Source organism: Aplidium turbinatum, chromosome 3 (assembly GCF_918807975.1).
Source record: "Aplidium turbinatum chromosome 3, kaAplTurb1.1, whole genome shotgun sequence".
In the NCBI taxonomy this organism is placed as follows: Eukaryota; Metazoa; Chordata; class Ascidiacea; order Aplousobranchia; family Polyclinidae; genus Aplidium; species Aplidium turbinatum.
In genome coordinates, this window is record NC_137474.1 from 28,735,774 (window position 1) to 28,756,503 (window position 20,730).

The 20,730-nt window shown below is 38.1% G+C and overlaps 1 protein-coding gene and 1 non-coding gene across 2 annotated transcripts in view; both read right to left on the bottom strand.

The window, feature by feature from the left end:
- Nucleotides 1-334: 334 nt before the first annotated feature.
- Nucleotides 335-446, bottom strand: LOC145767675 (U6 spliceosomal RNA). Its single transcript, XR_014288842.1, has one exon. It is a non-coding gene; the product is annotated as a U6 spliceosomal RNA (small nuclear RNA).
- Nucleotides 447-5,229: 4,783 nt separating this feature from the next.
- LOC145766348 (DDB1- and CUL4-associated factor 7) overlaps nucleotides 5,230-20,730 on the bottom strand; it is a 34,847-nt gene continuing 19,346 nt past the window's right edge. The window contains exons 3-8 of the mRNA XM_082578043.1: nucleotides 17,711-17,819; nucleotides 17,315-17,433; nucleotides 10,402-10,524; nucleotides 9,815-9,901; nucleotides 8,759-8,876; nucleotides 5,230-8,347 (exon numbers count right to left, since the gene is read on the bottom strand). Coding sequence (XP_082434169.1) covers nucleotides 8,175-8,347; nucleotides 8,759-8,876; nucleotides 9,815-9,901; nucleotides 10,402-10,524; nucleotides 17,315-17,433; nucleotides 17,711-17,819 — 729 coding nt within the window. The 3' untranslated portion in view covers nucleotides 5,230-8,174. The remainder of the gene's footprint in view (nucleotides 8,348-8,758; nucleotides 8,877-9,814; nucleotides 9,902-10,401; nucleotides 10,525-17,314; nucleotides 17,434-17,710; nucleotides 17,820-20,730) is intronic.

Below are 20,730 nucleotides of genomic sequence, written 5' to 3' on the forward strand. Positions count from 1 at the left end.
CTTAAAGCTATTCCAATGCGCTGTCCAGCCACACTGTCCCAGTGGTTGATTAAAACGTCTGTTTTCGAATTTCGAAAATATCTGTGAGCATAAGGTTGCTTATTTTAAGTTTGCAAATGTCATGTAAACACTAGTGTGCGTTTCACCGTTATTGTGTTTTACGAGCAATGTTCTCTTTATGCAAGTTTTTGTTGGCAAAATAGGTCGGTGTGCCAACTCAATTTATAATAAATTGGCAAAATATTATACTGTATATAAATTTAAAGACTTTTTCTGATTGTATTATGAAAATATTTTGCTTAGTAGGCTACTGCAAAATGCTTTTTTTTTTTTAAGAAATATGGAACGCTTCACGATTTTGCGTGTCATCCTTGAGGAGGCAGGGACCATGCTAATCTTCTCTGTATCGTTCCAATTTTAGTATAATTATGTAGCCTACTGCCAAAGCAAGTAGGCCTACTGCAAAATGTTGTTATTCAACAAATTCTTGCCACGCTGATAAGCATCGCAAGCGACAGTTGTCTATAATATAAGAAAGACGGTTTTATAGACTCTCACAAAAAGGATGAAAAACCAATTCATTGCTTTTTTAAAGGGAAGACTGTTCATGAATTACGATAGAATTACGATTTTTCGGTGATTTCCACATTTCCGAAGTTTGGAACCGTGAATGGAGAGAAGTTGCGAGACCAACCCAATTCACAGTCCTTCCCAATACCAACATCCAACCTGGAGCAGAAATACCCCGGAAGGAATGGGTAAAGCTCAATCGCCTGCGGACTGGAGTGGGCCGTTTTAGCAGCAACATGTTCCAGTGGGGCCTCGCCGATTCACCATCTTGTGCGTGTGGCTTAAATTTTCAAACTGCACACCACATTATCTATCAATGTCCTGTATACCGACCACAAGATAGACATGTGGACCTAACAACGCTCGATGAATACACAATCCATTGGCTGCTGCGCCTGGATGTAACAACGTGATCTGTGGCGGCCTCAAACGCAAGAAGAAGATGGTGCCTGGTTTCTTTTTCCCTGTTATTGGAGCCTATTTTTCGCTGATATGTTTGCATGTCTCTATTGTTGCCTGCATTGCGATGTGTCAAACATTTCCTTGTTTACTGAAATTGTTAATTGCAAGATATCTTTTGTGAAGCGAAGTGACAACACCACGCTTGCTTGGCGATGAATATTCTGATGAAACCGCTAGCCTCGCTATAAGTGCGCAAAACAAGTGGCCTCGTTTATTAGGCATTGTTAAAAAAGTCAAAAGTGTTGTAAAAAGAGCTTGGCCTGGTAGTAGCGTTGTTTGATTAATTTTGTTGCTGCGGTATTCTAACATAAATATGAACAACATGTAACGCTGGATACTGGGTACAAAATGCGTTCTTTTCTAGCATAAGTGGCGTAAGCATAAGTTTTTAGCACTAGCATAAGTTTTCTAGTAAAGTGGCCCGCATGCAAAAAAGGTTGGTGACTCCTGGTCTAAACTAAAACCATAGCCTACTGGGATATCATGAAGACATCTGGGATATCAATGGCCAGTGGCGTAGCCAAGGGGGTGGTTACAACCCCACTTGGCACGCGTGTGACGTCACGATATTGAGAATGATGCTTTCAGTCTAAAAAAACTAGCCTAATTTTAAACAAAACTGCATTAAAAGAACGAGTTTTGCCAATACCAAACATTCAAACATCTCAGCCAGGAATTAACAACAAGAAAACATAGAGACTTAGCTTTATTTCCGATAAAATGCCGAAGAAAACATGATCTTATCCTTTTGCTATGCCACCTGACAGCACCATTTTACAGGAATATTCATACCCACATTTTTGTTGCAAATGCTCTCAGAATGCACCAAATTCAAAGTAATTTTTCAAAATTTTCTGGGGGAGTTCCTCCAGACCCCCGCCGCTGGGTGTCGTCTTAACTGAAAACGCCGTCGGGCTTCGTCCGCCGGTCGTCAAAACCCCTCCTTTCAAAATTCCTGGCTACGCGACTACGCTTTCCGACTGCTATGAGACAGATCTGTGGATTTGATCATATCTTGCCACATTCTTCTCTTTTCGCTGGCGATAGCTGCCATCACGTTTTCTCCTGCTTCAATTGTAGAGTGAGAGAAAGGATCTGATTGGAACTCTTCTTTATAGTCTTCATAGAGGTCTGCTGAGTCTGAATTCAGACCAGGGATGTAACGTGTCCTACAGCCTCTAGGAATGTTTTTTCTTGACGCTTTTCGTACAGCTTCTATGAAGTCAAGGTATTTATCTGATGACGTGTGTAAATTGGCGATGTGGAAGTCCAGATCTGAAGTAAATCCCTTCCAGTTAGCTTTTCGAAAGTTGTATCGTCGTTGATATGGGACATCCTTTGGAGTAACAACAGCCTTGATTCGGAGGCGGATTGGGCGATGTTGGTGGGATTGGATCCAATATGTGCTTCACACAGCCCATAGTGATGGAGTCACTTGCAAAGATGAGGTCCGGGTTTGAGCCTCGTTTCCATCTTCCGCTGTTAAAGGAAGGGGGCAACTTGGGGTCATGTATGAGGTGCAAGTTATTATCGTCAGCCCATTTTTCAACAGCTTCTCCATCCTTAGTGGTGTTTCTATAACCCCAGCTCGAGCTGTGGCTGTTGAAATCACCAATAAACAAGCCAGGCGTACTGCCATTTTGCATCATCAGATCGTTTGGTATGAAGGGTTCATTTGGGGGCTTATAGACAGATGTTACGTCTATTCCATCGAGGTGGATAGTCAGGCATTCAGTGTTATTGCCATCATCGGACGAAACTGAGTTAATGCGTGATCCAGATCTTACGTACATAGCACTGCCATGTTTCCCATGAGGGATTTCGTTGACGAGGTCCATTCCGGGTATTCTTGGCCTGTGGTGTGTAGCACTTCGGTGGGTTTCCTGTAGGCAGAGGACATTGCATTGATGTTGCTTGCAGAGTTCAGCAAGGATGGCTGATTTTGCTGAAGAAAACCCTTCGATATTGGCCGAGATCACCGTTAGAGCAAGCCCTAAAAAGGGCTGGCTAGGCGTTAGAGTAGGCACGGTTGTCGTGTGACGTGGTGAAGACATTGGTAAATAAATGGTTGGTATATAAATGTTTCACTTCTAGTGCTTGTTAGCTCTGGTCGAAGTTACTTGTAGGGAAGGCCACGTAGAGGCTGTCTTCATCTTCCCCAATCATCATCTTCCCCATCTTCCCCAATAATAGTAATAATGATACGGCAAGGTTGGTTACTAAATTAGATTATACGAGTAGGCTATTACAGCAAGATGCAACAAAACTTGTTAAGTTTTGGTATTAAAGTAAGAAAGAAAAGACCCAAGGAAAATCCACTTTCGCTCGCATGACACGCAAAAATAAAGTTAAAGAAAAAAGCCTGTGAAACTTTGCACAGCAGAAAATAGTAGCGTTAGTGTAGTAGACATTTTCCGATTCCTGCCCAGAGCATTGTGATGCAATAAGCCACACGACCTCGTTTGGTGGAAGTTAATCAGTTATGTGACGTATTGACCAGCTAGCTACACGGCGCTTTGACTCTTCAAGCGCAAGTCGTTGGTCTGATGAAAGCCTTTCAGAGTGACTTTACTGAATATTTAAAAAGCCTTCTAAAACCGTAGTTATAGTTCTGAAATGGCGAAGAATTATTATCAAGATAATGTGATTAAGCATGACGATCAACGGCTAAAACTGGTTTGTCCGCCGTGAGACTTAATTTGTCCGCCGAGATAGCTGCTCAGACCGGACACGTTTGTCCGCCGTCAACAAAAACGAATTTCGTGGCCTGTAGGCTACTTCGAATTACTGTCTAAAGTTGGGGTCTAAAATTATCGCTTTATCAACGCAACTTTTATCAAAGCACGCTTGATATCTTGAAGATATATCTTCCCTGGGTATAATTAAATTTCCGCAAGATGATGATGTTGTTTTTGCTAGTTTGTTTTATTTGTTGTTGTCATTGTTTTCATGTCGTCAAGTTATAGCCTATCTATTTTGTGAGTCGTGCAAGGCCTATGGTGCGTTGCGCTTGAAATGGCTTTGCCCGTGGTAGGATTTCTTTGTGGGGGTTTTCTTTTTAAACGCATCAAGACGTGTTCCCCTTACGACCATCAGCACTCTTGATAACGCACCATGGCCGATCTTCATAGCAACTGTCCATACAAATCTTAAATATAACAGCTAAAGCTATGTGGGCTAATAAAGCTATAGCCTAAATATATGTTGTTTGTTTTTTTTTTTCTTTTTTCCCTTTATATCTTAAATTTTTCTGAAGGTGTTGCGACCGTGCCAAATTTCTTTCAACTCAATAACTTACTTCGGTCTCAAGCACGTTTTAACGTTCGCGTTTTGTCGCTTCTACCCTTTTCTCGACCTTTGCTATGTTGACGTGTATTGTTTTGATATGATGGTCCGAAATAAAATCAACTGAACTGAACTACTGTATATGCTGGTCACTTTGAACTTTAGCTCTTACGCGTAGATACTGAACTGAGGAAACGGCACCTCGTTATTGACACTCCCAAGAAAAAACAAAGCGGAAGAAATCAACAAAAACGTTTTTCAATCATTGTTACTATGCTTCAACGGCACCATGCTGGCGTTTATCAGCTACCGTACTTCTGTTTCTTTTGTTATCTTAGGAGCAGCGCTCTTGTTGCAACAAGTAGATCTTTTAATTGAGATCGATCCACAATGAAGGTCAAACTAACGCAAATCTGAACTTAGAAACATTTGATTTAGGATTCATTTTAAATAATTCGCGGGGGGGCGCCGCCTCCCCGCCCCCCGGAATCGGCGCCTATGTCAGTTGTAGTGCAGCTGTTATTTCCGCAGCACGTGGCGGGCCGGATGAAATCAGTTCGCGGGCCGGTTCTGGCCCGCGGGCCGTAGTTTGGTGACCCCTGCCCTAGGCTATCACGAGCAGCAGGAGCAATGTCACGAATTGACACAATGGTTTCGCGCCCATTTGCGAAACGAACTTGAGCATAGTTGGGAGTTGCATGAATCATTTCCACTTCTTCGACAAGCGGTTCATAGTTGCTAGCACGAACGTGTCGTCTCAGTAAAACCTTTTGAGAACATTAGGATTCGCAACAACTACGTAACAAATAACTTGTCAACATATCTGCGGTAAAAGTTAAGTTATTGTACAAGTATTGCTCTGAAATCCAATAAATTGCAAGAGCACAGGCTGTCTGGAAACACCAGTTTATCGCACGAAAGTTTATTTCAACAAAGATACAAGATAAGCTACGACAACTTTGATAAAGGCAATCACACATCGAATGACATTAGGCCTATTTGCTACCGTACACTTATCATACTTTGTTGGCAAAGATACGTCGACCAAACATAATGATGCGACAGCTTCAATGTGTAAATCATGTAAAGGACGTAACCATAAAAGTCAAAACTTCTTTTCGTGGTAAATATGAACATTTTGCTATAAAAACTAACAAAGACAGAATGTTCCAGACTTCACACATGAAATCAACACGAAATGTGGACGGCCAAGGTAACTCCTTCACCCGAAACAAGCCTGCAAATACTTCTCACAGGTGGACACATTCATAGTATGACACAAACAAGAAAATTGAAATGATGAGCTTGGCGGAAACTCTACTCACAATGGTGGTTGCATTTACAAAGCATAAACCATGAAGCTGCCCAACGTCCACAGGGTTGTTCAACGATTTGAAGCAACAGGGAAGCCGTAACGGATTTGCAATTAACCAGTTTTCAATGACAATATAAATGTAAACACCGTTTGTGTTTTGTGCAAATTGTACGTAGCGCTTGGCAAGATAGTTTTTCAGGCTTTAATTTCCCGCTTGAGATTCAGATTAATTGGAAAGCTGCAATGTCACAACAGAGAAGTTTCCTACTCGACAAGAAACATGAATAAAATACGAACTATTGAACACGTAACAGAACATTAATGCAATGCACTAATATTGTTCTACTCAGCGTCGTGGAGTCGGAAGGATTTTGGCATGTCCGGAGTCGGAGTCGTTAAAAAAGGGCCGACTCCGGTTTGATACAAAATGATAAACAATAAAATTTTTGTTTGAAATCTTTTCAAAACATTGTTTCTTGTTCTGAGTATTGAGCTTTACATCTTCACCAGAAAGTATAAGTGTTTGTTCTTGTTAGTTTTTATGAAAGTCACCGTTTCAATTTCGATCACAGCTTAGTGAAATTAATTTTTTTTTTAAATGAAAAAAGACAAAAATTAAAAAAATCTGGCAACCCTAAAAAATTTAGCAACACTGAAGAGAGAAAAAAGAGAGATGTTCTTTATTTGCCTTTCCAGTAGAACACGCATATAATGCAGAAAAGAGTCGGATTCGGCCAGTTATAAACCGAGGAGTCGGAGTCGTACATTTTTCGCCCCATTCCACAGCCCTGATTCTATGATGAAACAACATCTATATTCTATATCATCTTCATTCCCTTGAAACCAAAGGTTGCTCGCAGATAGACCGACGACAACGTGTGGCATCTACCACGGTGAATCGGCCATGTGTTTCATTTAGAACAAAAAGTTCTAGGTTGTTCCGCCTCCAATCAGAAGTTCACCCTCTCTATATCCAGAGTTTACAACGAATCTCATTGGAAAAACGAGCAAAGTAGAAAAAATCAATTTACTTTTAGAGTAGAAACAAATATATGCAGTTCAGACACCATATTTTAAAATAAAGAAAAAACTAATTTGCAGCTCCACAAGGTGTCAAGCCTCAATTCTTTCGTTTTCAAAGTCATGGACCGTTTGGCTAAGATTTTACAACATTAAGCACAAAGGACAGTATAAAAAATCGGTTGGCATAAGAGCGCTCGTTCAAAAAGTTACCTCAAAACCGCAGCAACGTTTATTAGTATCAGCTACAAAGCGGATTAAAGGAGCTTCAACTTCATTCTATATTTTACCCATTAACTCTTTCACGACCACGCACGCGTACAGGATTTTGGCCACGACTTCCAAGGACGTGCCCACTGCCCACACGTTCAAAATGAAACGGTCTTCCAAGCGAACAATGTTTCAGTCGCCATTTACATTTTTGACCGTTTTATTTTTAACGTAAGGGTACGTCCTTGCAAAAATCCGAAGACGCCCGTGGTCGCGAAAGAGTAAAAAGAATTTCCTGCAAGTATCAACAGACATGTTTATATGTAGTTTCTAGTTTGGTTTGCATTTGGCATCAACATACCAAAAAATCAACAGAGCTGCATTACGAAGCACAACTCGGAATGATACGTGTGATTACAACGACTGGGTCAAAATGACGTAGTCACATGGTTCGATAGGCGCATTGACCAAATGACTAAAACCAACAGATTAAAATGCTAACTCACTAGCAACTTTGTATCGGCGGCATGTTTTTGGCTAAAGAGTAGTTGTAGGTATTAGCCAAAATGAAAGATCACTATTAAAGCTCCTCACGAAATCCTCGTCACGAAGTAGGAAGATTATTACTTGTGCAGTAATGGAATCAGACATAGGAAAATAAACAACAAAGAGGCAGAAAAAACACAGCACTTTGGAGCCGTAAATATATGACAAATGACATCAACATGGCGATTGTGGGAGGCCAGACAGCAAATTAGTCACTTTTTACATTTAATGTAAAAAACGACCGATCTTTTGTCTGGGAGGCGACTGTCTGAAGCGGAACGTGTATTCGTTAGTTGCTGTAAGATTTATAAACGCGGAGAAGTGACTTGATTATGGTAGTTCTGGTATGGTATCACAAAGTATGGTCGCACAAAGAAACTTTAAACCACTAACGCAGTCCCAAAAGTTATTGCGCAGGTGAAACACAAGTTGTCTTTGAGGTGAATTGTTGAACTGCACCATCAAAGAGTCGAACCACTGTCAATGGATCTTGTTTCTGATTTCATATAAAAAAATCGGGTGTAGGCCAAATGAGGTGGAATACAAAATATAAAGCAAACAATAGAATAAAAAAACTACATTCAACCAAAGCTCAGTCGTAAAAAATCCGAGGAAGTCGCGTTTGTTACTTGTCTGATGCAATATCTCGCATAGATGGAGCGGTTGCACGAATCTACGTTATCAGATTGAGTCCAGAAGTTGGACGTCCAGCAACTCCACCGAACTTGGAGGTTTAAAAGGTTCTCAGACACAGCAAGGGACTTGCTTAGACGCGCAATATTTCCAATGTGTTATTGTAACATATGGAAATCCAGTCCGGTTGCGTAGAGGCCCATTGTATCTGGTTGATCTCCCCGTCGGCTGTGTAGGCCAGTATCGGGTCTTCTATGGCCCGAGGCATTTGCTGGATATCCCATATCAAAGCTTGGTGGTCGTCACCTGTATAAACGTCATCTTACTATTTCTACTGGATTACAACTTGTGTTGTTAAAAGTTACAAAAGGGTTCGATCAATAAAAAGAAAAATGAGACCAAAACAAATGTCGCTGTGACATTATTCCAAAAGTGAATCCCAAACATTACATTCCATTGCGACAGAAAAAGAAACGAAAACATAATTGGAAACCGAGGGGAGACTTGGATTTAGAATTATTTAGATTAAAATCAGGTGTCACATTTACCTTAGTGTTAATTAAAATGCATCAGCGAAAATACAACTAACTTTCAAAGTAGTAACGCCCCAGTATCTTTTAACCTTAAAAGCTAAATGAAAATACTACTAACTTTTGAAAGCTTTTAAAATGAAAGTTTTGCTGATAACAAATTGACTGACATGAGATGAACCTGTACCTGCAGTGCAAACATGGCACGACGAGTGAGGAGCCCATGCGATTCCATTAACACAAGCCCTGTGGTTGCTCAGCCTCGCCACTGGAGTGCACGGCACACGGACATCCAGAATTATCACCTGATTGCAAGGTTTGATCAACGTAACTACTAGAATGAAGGAGCCGCAATATTGCGTCACTAACTTTTATTGTAGGGATAATAAATTACTTTTTTCGCACTTTTGACAGTATATTACTTCCATACAATTCTTAATAAAAAAAACTCCCTAGAAAGCTAAGAACAGAATCTCAAAACAAACAAAAAAATACACTCAAAACCACATCCAGAGGTACCTCTTTTGAACATAAACTTTGATGAAACAAAATTTTGACCAAATTTTTATATTGACGAATAAGACTCACATAATTAAGTATAGGAAAAAAATGTTTGATAGTCACGTATTTCCCTGAAGAGTTTTTGACTTTAACAGGTACAAAAATAACTATTGACCTTGATTAAAATTCTTCATTTAGCAATGGTGGGTGGTAGACAGAATAGAAACGGGTCAACCGATTCGACGATTTGATGCTTATCATCATGGCTACCAAAACTATCCGCCTATCGCAAGATTCCATGCAGCAAAATACATATTTTAATTTTAAATCAAATATAGTTATTACTATCTGAAGCCTTTACAAATTGTTTCACCTAACGGATCATCAGAAGGTCTTATTCAAATAGAATCCTATATTATTATATTATGAAATAGAATATTCTATTTGAATAAGACCTTCTGATGATCCGTTAGGTGAAACAATTTGTAAAGGCTTCAGATAGTAATAACTATATTTGATTTAATTTGCTCTGCTTTGCTTTTTTGCTTAGCATTGACCACTTTTTTGTAGTATTGATAGTTTTCATTGTTTTATTTTAATTTTAAATGTTAATCTTTGTATCAAAATTTACGACCAACCTTCAAGAAGTTTCACTGAAAATCCAGCTGAGCAACATGTATACCGGCACGATTTACCACACAACCTAAACCAATTATGAAATGAAAACATGAAACGCGCTCACTTCCAACCCATCCATAGCCATGGTGGCGAGGTAGTTCGGATCCTGTTTGTTCCAGCACAGACGAAGCAGTGGTTGGTGGCCTGGATCCTGCACGTTGTCATGTTATAATATCACTTTCACATTAAGCATACACGACACGTACAGTCGTACAATTGCACAATGCAGTCGCGTGGCAAAAGACTGAACTAGAGATGATTAGAAATATCTGGGCCGGAACCCAACTCTCGTTTGAGGTGACAGCTTTTGAGTTGATGAGAGCTCTTTCGTGCAAGGAATGTCAAACAAGAAATAGTGCTGTACTGTTGTATGTTTTTGTACGTACATTTAATCGTGCGGTACGTATCGTGTTGCAAGCGGCGTGAGATAGCTAATATCTACGGTATCTCGAACGAACACAGCTTTGGCTCATTTACTTCGAGTGGAAATTTAATCCACTTTTCTTTCCTGCAAAGACTTTACTAGTATGCCCGCGGAAGCAACCACAACGCCAGAAAAACAAAAATTTGTGATTAGAAAGTGATAAATGAGGAAAGATAAAACTCAGCACAGTGTGGTCAACAAAAAATAAAGCAATGACATAAACCTGCCTCGTATATGATCGTTGAATGTTCCAAGTGTCTCAGATCGAACATCCTCACTGAACCATCGGCTCCTACGGAGGCAAACATGTCTCTTCCTCCTCCAGCCCGACTGAAAGCGATGTCATACACCTGCTCCAAACACCATGCTGGTCATCACATTGGAAAACATAACGACACAAGTCAAGACACCAACACAGAACAATTTAAAGCATTTATGAAGAGACATGAATGTTTTACAGTAATTTAAATCAGCACTCAACTTTTTTGTCATCGTAAAACCCCTGACTTACTTTCGCGTTTGTCACGGAATCTCCACCAACAAAAATTTAAATCAAAACAATAACGTTTTTCGTGTTAATAGTAGAGATGTACCGATACCAATATTTTGGCCGATACCGATCCCGATACCGATATCACTTTTTTAGGCCGATACCGATACCGATATTTTGGCCGATACTTTGGTGTTACAAAAAGAAGCAATTTTGGTATTTGCAAGGAATCATATCAAATGCTAAGTTTTACCTTATTTGCATAAAACTATTGAAAAAAGCTTTCAATTGGCATAACTTATTAAAGATTCAAGAATCCAATCTCAACTGCATTGTTGTGTCATAATAGTAGGTTTTAGTAATGAAAGGCCACCATAATTGAGGACTGGGGTATAAGGGAAGAAACATTACATCATAATTGGGGTTTCTGAAAAATTAATAAAGTGTTTGCGCAAACTCTCCAAATAGGCTATCATAATTGATAATAAGATGTAAAATATAAACCAAGTGATTTGTGTAGTCGTACAAAAACTATTCGACAAGTAATGTGCAACCTAATGGCGCTTGTCGTTCGGTTGAAAAGCTTTTACCAGGCCAAGACTACCCAGGTAGCAAAAATGTATACTTTTGCATCGTTTTTACGTTGCTAAACGTTTAAAAAACCCGTGTAACTTGGTTGTTTTTAGTAAGCTGGTTCTATCAGTTTCTGATTAAATTTCCACCTTTCGTTGTAATAAACTCACCAAGCTTAAACAATGTCATGGCAGAATAAGTATGCTCAAAATGAAAGCAATGAAACTACGAATCCTCACTAAACTAATCAAAATGGTCTTGTTGCGCCTAAAATGACCAAGGCCTATGAGAGGGGGTACGGAGGGTACGGCGTACCCTTGACGGCCCAAGCCTGTGTTTGTTGGGAGGGCCCAAAATTTTGGTTTTATAGTTTACGCGCAAAAATGTTTGGCTAAAACCATTCTAAACGACTGATTTCAAGCATTAAAGTTGTTATTCTTTAGTCCTGGGGGGCCCATAATCTAGCAAAAGGGCCCAGAAAGGTAAGCGAGTGCTTTGCAAGCAAATTATGGGCCCAAAGTGGTAATTTAATGCTTTACGTGCAAAAATGTTCTGTTTAAAGCACCCTAAATTAAATCATAACACTTAGTTATTCTGCTGTCTGGGCGTACACTAGCCATTTCAATTCTTGTCGATGTCAATTCTTGCTACAAAACGGCTGCCGAGAAACATATAGTTGATTTAATGGTCTAAATGGCTAGCGTGGAAGCTACACCGTTATGGTTAGCGAATCGCAACAGCTCGCTGTACTAGTGAGTGCTCAGCCTTGTGCTGATAGCCGGGAAGAACGCTCCTTTCTTCACAATGAGGTTGTCATCTTAGGCGCAACAAGACCATTTATTGATTAGTTTAGTGAGGATTGGTAGTCCCATTGCTATCATTTTAAGCCTACTTACTCTGCCATGACATTGTTTAAGCTTGGTGAGTTTATTACAACGAAATGTGGATATTAAATCACAAACTGATAAAACCAGCTTACTAAAAACAACCAAGTTACATGGTTTTTTAAACGTTTAGCAACGTAAAAACGATGCAAAAGTATACATTTTTGCTACCTGGGTAGTCTTGGCCTGGTTTTATCCTCTGCTGAGAAATAAAAAGAAACACAAAGAAAAGCATGATAAATATTGGAGAAATTGAGTCTCCTTCACAACTTAAGAATCTAACAACGCAAAACTGCTGAAACAAAACGTTTTGTTTGAGTGAAAGAATCACTGTAAGCAAACAATGCCAAGAGGTACGTACATGAAGTCATGGGAGTGTGAGGTATCAAAAATTTGAACAGGTTGTTATTTTTCTATATCAATGTGGTGTTAGTTACTACTTTAAAAAATCTATGTAATATCTTTGCTTCTGCAAAAATCCGCAGCAAACGCCTTTTTTTACATGTTTAGTATCGGCCAAATTTTGCCGATACCGATACTCAAAAAATGGCCGATATCACCGATACCGATATATCGGTACATCTCTAGTTAATAGCATAACAATGAACAGGTGACGCAACAACTATCAATGTTTTCGTTTCGGTTATTGATTGCACTCAACCTCTTGTTTAACTAGCTGGCCTACTTGTAGTGTGAACACGGCACGGTGATGTAAAAATTCAGAATGACGAATCAATATACTGAAGCAAGAAATCAGTTTTGCTAAAACAACGAGGAACATTTGCGAAACTCTTTAAACTTAGGGAACCCCACTACATGTTCCGCGGAACTCCGGTTGAAGATAACTGAATTAAATGAAATAGTGTAAATAGTCTTCAAGCAACTGGAAAAAGGGCACAATATAATTACGAACAATAATTATGAAAAAGACAATCAGACGAAAAAACGATATTTTTCTTCTAATTTCAATGGATTGAACATTTACTCTAGAATGAAAAAAACCTCTTCCTCAGTTAAAACCTGAAATCACACAAATCGACCACTGAGTAAAACAGTTAAAATATAACGCCAGGTGAAAAGTTGTGACACAAGTGCCAAAACTGTGGTATCAACTAATAATAATAATAAACGTAATAATAATAACATCAAAAGTGATCAAAAGTGAGAAAAACTAACTGGTAAAGGTGATCAGGTACTATGACAATTCCTCAAATGGGCGATCAACCTAACACAGAAAGCAATCATTAAGAAAATAAATCAATAGTTTTTTTTTCAAGTCTAAACCTTAAACCATTTGACCAGGTTAACACTCACAATAGTATTTCAAAATTTTTTTTAATATAATATAATTTATGTTGTGGAACCGGTTTTCTTCCTATAGGATTCATCAGCACAACTGGATCGAAACGAAAAAATTACAGAAGATTACTATTAGCACAACTAGCCCAAAAAAAACGCAAATTTACATGTTAAATAAATAAAGCTAAAACCTCAATTGCTAAGGTAACAGGGATCAGTTGTCAGTAGATGTTACAGAAAATATATTTCGCACTTATTCAGTGCATCGTCAGTTCTGATAAAGGGCAGTTAAAACCTACAAGTAATGTTTTAAACAACATTACAGTGACGCAATAATGCCAAAACATGAGCGTAAAAAATTGAAAAAGCAAAAGCGTAAATATTGAAAAAATGCTGAATGAAAACTAAACCAAGCCGGCAGTAAAGTAAATTACGTATCAAATATAAATTATAAACTAGAAATGATGAAAGAGCGATGAGCAAAGCCTGCAAATGTAGCGTTGTGACAAATTACGGCAAAGAAAATAAATTATATGCGGAACACGGCAGTCAAAGGCAGTGATAAACAAACTAAGTACAGCGATAAATAATTAAATGGAGCGTCTTGGAAAACACAAAATGTAGCGTTGTGGAAAAAAGAGTAGGCAAAGACGGCAGTGAATAATAAGGCAGTAAAATATTGAAAAAATACCAAAAATGTAGTGGAGCGTCAAAAAATTAAACTTGTGGCAGAATTAATTTTTGGATATTTATTTTGGCATGTATCCTATGTCAAGCATCTAGATTATCAATATTGGGTTGTTCAACAAATGTGACATTGTAGCATTGGGAAAGTTGTGGTTCAGTACTTAGATCATGAAATATAGCAAAATGTTTTAATAACGCAGCCCTGTCATTATTAGAGGAAAAATCGAAAGTGTTCCAAGTTGCACGATGGCCTGACCAGCGAACCGAAAATTTATTAACCGTCTGTCCAACATATTGTTCATGGCAAAGTAAACATGTTGCTACATAAATCCCATAATTGCTGCAATTGAGTTCCTGTTTTAACTTAAAAAGTCTTTGCGGAGTGCTCAATGTCGTTTTATGTGAAACCATTGACAAACGATGATGACCATGGTTACCACACAACGCACAGCGACCACAAGGGGCAGAATAACCTCTTTGTAGAACAGAAGATTGGATTTTTTTTGATAGATCTTTGTAGTTTGTAACATAATTTCCAATTGTTTTTGGCCTTGTGTATGTGATCATGACATCAGGTTTAAGTTCCTTTTCTTTTTCACTCATTTTTAATAAAGCTGGGAAAGCAGTAGCCCACACAGTCTTGCTGTTTTTCTTTTGAGGTTTTGGTGGCCTAAGTCTGTCAGTCCAAGTTGAAGCAATTCCAATCATGTCATTTGTCATCGCGATAGGGAAATCTGACCTAGTAGCTTTTTCTTTAAGTCTTGACAAGCTGGAAATGTAATGTTCATGGCACTCATTCAGAAGACGCATTCGAATGGCTTCTCCGTATAATATGGATTTGAAGGTGGATATAGGGTGGTGCGACTTTCCATTTATGAAGCAACGATCTTTTGCTGTAGCTTTGACGAAATCTTCAGTGGTAAATTTAAACTTGTTACCATGGGTGATGCAATGATTGACATCTAAAAATTCCACTGCGCCTGTCTCTTGAGAAGTATCAACCTGTCTGAATGTTAATTCAAGTCCAAATTTGGCGAAATTATCAATAAGCGCTAATTTTATATTATTAGTTGTTTCGAGTCCAAATGAAAGCCAAATGATGTCGTCGATGAATCTTTTGAAAATGCATGCTTGGTTAATAACTGTACACAGAGATTGCAGAATGAAATGCATAGTTATATTAGCAAGTGAAACTGAGTTGTTATCTCCAGTTATAATACCATCAGCTTGAGTGAAAAAATGCTCTTGATATTGAGTCACAACATTGTTCATACAGAAATTATTTAAATCAACAATTGTTTTCTTAGCTTCAGCAGAAAATGTGGTGTGTGTGTTCAAAGCACTATACAAGGCAACATCAACGACTGAACGTTTAAGAGAAGGATAAAGTGATTTCACATCCGCCGCTACAATGTATAAGGGCGATTTCTTCAAAACGTTATCAATTGTACTTGAATTTGTACTCTGCCAGGACAATAGCTCCTCAATATAGTTTCTGCTATCCCTGCAGTATTCGTTCGGATTGGATTGGCAAAATTTGATGCTGATGGGTGCCAATAGTTTTTCAAGGAAAGCGGTGATGCGGGATGTAGTAATCATTCCAGCAGATTGAAGTAGACGTACTGGAATGTCTTTGACATTGACAGCGGATAAATTTTCCGAAATCAGTTTGTGCGTTTTGAAGAGAGGGTAACAGTAGGCTGGTTGATTATCCCGAAAATGTTTGGCATTTTTACCTGTCTCTCGATGGTAGGATGAACTTTTTAGTTTAAATCCGGTTGTATGGTATAGCAGATTATCGTCAACGACACCCAATTTATGCAATCTCAAGACAAAATCCTCGCAGTGCTTTCTAATTTGATCCATGTGTTTGTTGATGGTGGTGGGATTGTAGGGCAACGTTTGAAACTGCTTAAGTTGTTCTTGCAAAATTTGGTCATAATCCTGGTAATCAAGTAAAACAATTTTGCCGTCTTTGTCTGATTTGCAAATCACAATTTTTTTCTCAGACACCAATTTTCGAATTTTGTTAAGGCTGTTGCGCTGTGCAGTAGTGAGGTTATTGTGTTTGCGATAGCCTTGTTTGACCGCTGTTCCCAAATTTCTAAGTTTACTAAATAAATAAATAAATAATAAAATAAATAATAAAATAAATAAAATAATAAATAAATAATAAAATAAAATAATAAATAAATAATAAATAAGTTAAATAAATAAAAAAATAAAAGTTTAGCATGATGATGTAATAGAAGCGTTTGTTCCATATTGCACCGTCATAAGCATTTCTTAATCATACTTGTAAAATTCATCTCAATTATTCTACTTTTTACTGCTGCTTGTACGGACAGTTTAGTAAGTTACCGTATCAAATTGTTGCAATATTTTCTGTATTTCGTATATTTAGCAACTATGAAGAAAAAAAGAAATGAAAAAGAATAAAGCAAGGATATGAAGGTTTTGGACATTCAGTGACTTTTATTTTTTTATTTATTTAACATGTAAATTTGCGTTTTTTTGGGCTAGTTGTGCTAATAGTAATCTTCTGTAATTTTTTCGTTTCGATCCAGTTGTGCTGATGAATCCTATAGGAAGAAAACCGGTTCCACAACATAAATTATATTATATTAAAAAAAATGTTGAAATACTATTGTGAGTGTTAACCCAGTGGTCAAATGGTTTAAGGTTTAGACTTGAAAAAAAAGTATTGATTAATAATAACATAATGTGGTATTGTGGTAATCAATGTTTTAGAAAATTTGAAGAATTGTTTTGGAGTTTAGTTTTCACTGGTTAGCTTAAGATAGTACTTTTTCTTGGCTTTAAGTGTTAACATGTTCACATATTTGCATTGTTTTTTGTGAATATTTCGATAAATAGATAATTTTAGTTTTTCTTCATTTTTGTTCAAGCTTTATTCGAATTTGTTTTTCTTTCTGGAGTTCCATAGTAAACTAGAGAGAATTTGTTCTGAGTGTGAGCAATTGGGAGGAGATCGGAGCATGATCATTACAAATAGATTTCAGAGATTAATTATAGAATTTTACAAGTTCTTCACAAGACCAGTTCAATTTTAAAGATTGGAAAGCAAGACAGACACCAGAAACAAAGGCTTTACCAATAATCTTGTATTTGCGAAATTTTACTTATTTCTTGGGGCGAGGTGGTATGTATAGATTTGTTTTTAATGTTTTAGGTGTCAATACTTACTTCTTTGTCATGAGCAATCAACTGAGTTTTCACATGACCCGAGACCACATTGACCCTTCGAAGGACTTGGCCTGTCTCAAGTCCCCATATGGTACATGTCGTGTCTATACTGCTTGTCCCTGCATAGATGTAAAACTTTTTAAACTAATCATTCTGGAAATACCAGTTTCACACAGCACATTCCATTGGTTATTGAATATGCACTGACACTGTCTGCTTTGTAAAATGCCGAGAACAACACCTATCCGCGATAGCTGCAGTGCTGGATAAAAACACACATTAATTTACTATTATATTACATTGAACTAAGATAAACCTCAACAGATACCACATAAGTGTTTTCCTGTAAAAAGCTGTAAAATTTTGAAGCATGTTTAAAAGTAAAAGATATCTTACCAAGTAGATTAGGGTCAACCTCGTTCCAATCAAACGCAGTTAGAGGAGCGCAGAAATCCGAGTTCTTGTTGTTGTTTAACAAACATTCTAACTTTGTCTCCGACTCACCCTAAAAACATATATATATTTGAAAAAACACATAGGCCTTATGCACGCTAAGTTCAACCGGAATTGCCCGTTTCGGTGAGTCCGATTCGGTGAGTCCGATTCGGTGAGTCTGATTCGGTGAGTCCGATCCCTTAACGGAGGATTTTTTCAATTTTTTTTTTTAATTATTGGGTACCGTAGCCTAATTATCATTGCCGTTTTAGAGTTAGGGGTTTGGGGTTAGGGGTTAGAGGTTAGGAACTCACCGAATCGGACTCACCGAATAGTAGCAGACCCAAGTTCAACAGATGCATCGTATATGTATTAACGACTAAAGTCAAATTGCACATGCACATTGCACAAGGTATACTATACCTAAACACAAAACCAACAGGAACACAAACACTTCTTTTTGTCCCTATGTACAAATATTTGAAAACTGTTATTGCTGATAGTATTTCTGAAATGATAGAAAAACAAAATAAAATAAAAGTAAAAGAGCAAACTTTAATTTTTGCTATACATATAGTCATAGGCGTATAGTCATACATACATATAGTCATAGTCATAGGTGCCTAACTATTTTTTTGGACGTGGGGGCAAAAGCGTGTTTCATCAGCAGCAACGTAAATTCAGCAAAATGTCACGCAGATAGATGACGTAATTAATTAATTATATCGTCACACTAGGATTGCTTTTATTGCCACACTCGGAATTATCGCTACGTTCGACCTACCGTTAATTATTATAAACAAAACTCGACCAAAACACATGCTATGCGTCTGCGTTGGCTAGCGGTTGATGGACTGCGACTCTTTAAGCTAAGCACCACACAAAGTTTAGCAACGAACTAGATTTATTAGCATGAAACTAGATTTATTAGCATGAAACAAGAGACGAAAAAGTTTACTAAAAGCCAGTAAATGGAATAAAAATACTAACTTGATCATAGGCTTGAAAATATACCTGTTGAAAGTAAAATCATTCATGTTTACATCAATTCAACAGCACGTCACCTTGAATAAATTTAAAAGTTGCTGACATCCGTAAACAGCTCTTGAAAAATAGTTACGGAGAGACGTTTGATTAAGTTTTCGACTTGACATTGCTCCCTTTTCTCTACAATATTGCAACTTATGACTGACCTGCTTTCAATTCGCTATAAAACGCCCGTTTTCGTGTTGCAGATAAAACAAAAAATGCGCATATTCCCGCCTTTGATCGGGTTTCTATGGCAACGGTCGTGTGTGCGCCATGCAGTTTGCGCGATTCCGTTGCTGCGTTGCTTATGCCGCGTGTGCGCAATGCGGTTTGTACCAGCCCTTGTTACGTTGGTTAGTGGTTACCTCGGGTCGAGACTTCAAGTTCATTTTCACAGCAAGCGATTCACTGCTGCGACAATTCTCTGCAGAGGTTTCGACTTTCGAAAGCGACATCGAGTCTGTTTGCAAGCGCATTAAGCTAAACGCACGCTGCGTCAACGTAGCAAATTATGTTGCTTTTGGGTGCATTCAACATCTGATCACATTGAATCGACGCAAAATGGTAGATTTTTGCTATGTCTCAGACAGCAAATGCAGTCATTTTTACATTAATTCAACGTCTGCAGACGTTAAATCAATGTAAAAATGACAGATTTTTTTGGCTGGGGTGGGATTGTAGCATCGCTACTCGTTCTAGTGATTATTTATCGCGAAGCTGTTTGCGGTTTGCATTTAAAAATGTTTTCCTGCTTGCTGCCGATCGCTAGTTTATCTATTGTTTTATGTATCAATGCAGCATAAAAAGTTGCTCCCACGCAGAAATATGCGTGGGGGCCTGACCCCCACGGCCCACGCCTCCACGGCTTAGGCGCCTATGCATATAGTCTATGGCAGTGCTTTTCAATCAGCGGGATGGTATATACGCACTTGCGCGGATAAAAAATGTAGTGTGGATAAGAAACATGGTGAGGATGAGGCAGATGAAAATTTTAATTTTTATGATTTGCAATAATTTAAAAGAGCCAAATAATGGCCGTGTGTCCTGATGCCCGTGCCCAAGCGCACACTTCGAGAGCCAAATCATCGCTACTTGTTTCAACCGCTGGCGGTTTCTTTGTGTGCAAAGTCGTACGCAAAAGCGGGACGATATATACATATTCGGTATGCATATAATGAGCTATCCAATCTACAAAGATGAAGAATTGATATATTCAAAGCCGACATACAAAATCAGTGAAAATCACATCATTAAACAAAAACTTCAAACGAGGTAGAAGAATTCTGCAGTGACAACCTAAAAGTTTGAAGACGGCCCAGACCTTCAGGTCTACAAAAATAGAACAGACTCTGGAGCAGCCGATTATTATCAAGGTGCCTGCGATTTTCGCCAAGCGTTCTTTAACCATCAAAAACACGTTGAATTTTGGGTCAGAGCTGTTGATATATTTTACAAGATCTGACGATGGCTGAAACGAGTTTTAGTAGACTAATAGTAATTCATATTAAATGTTTGGTAGAAAGTTCGCTTTGTTGTACTACAGACATACAATAAAAAATTGATATTAAAACGAAAGAAGTTGTCTTCTTAATGAGAGACTTGATGACCTAATGCAGAGTCCTATAGAGAAAGAAGTTGTGTTTAACTGGTATGAAATTTCCAGAAATATTCAACAGCAAACGAGTCAGTAACGTTTAGATATTTACTACATGGATATTTACATAAAACATGCTAATTCTTTTTATGTAAGCTGTGACACTAACTTTGGTTGTTGTTAATTAAAAAAAACCTCTCTCGAGTTTCTTAAAGTGCCTTAAGTCTATTGCTGAGAGCTGTAGGAATGAAGTAAATGAGAGTTGAATTCAGATCAATCCACTGCATCTGCCATTGAATTTAAAATCGGCTTAGGTGCATAGTTTTGATGAACAAACCCTAGCACTGTTGTTCCACAG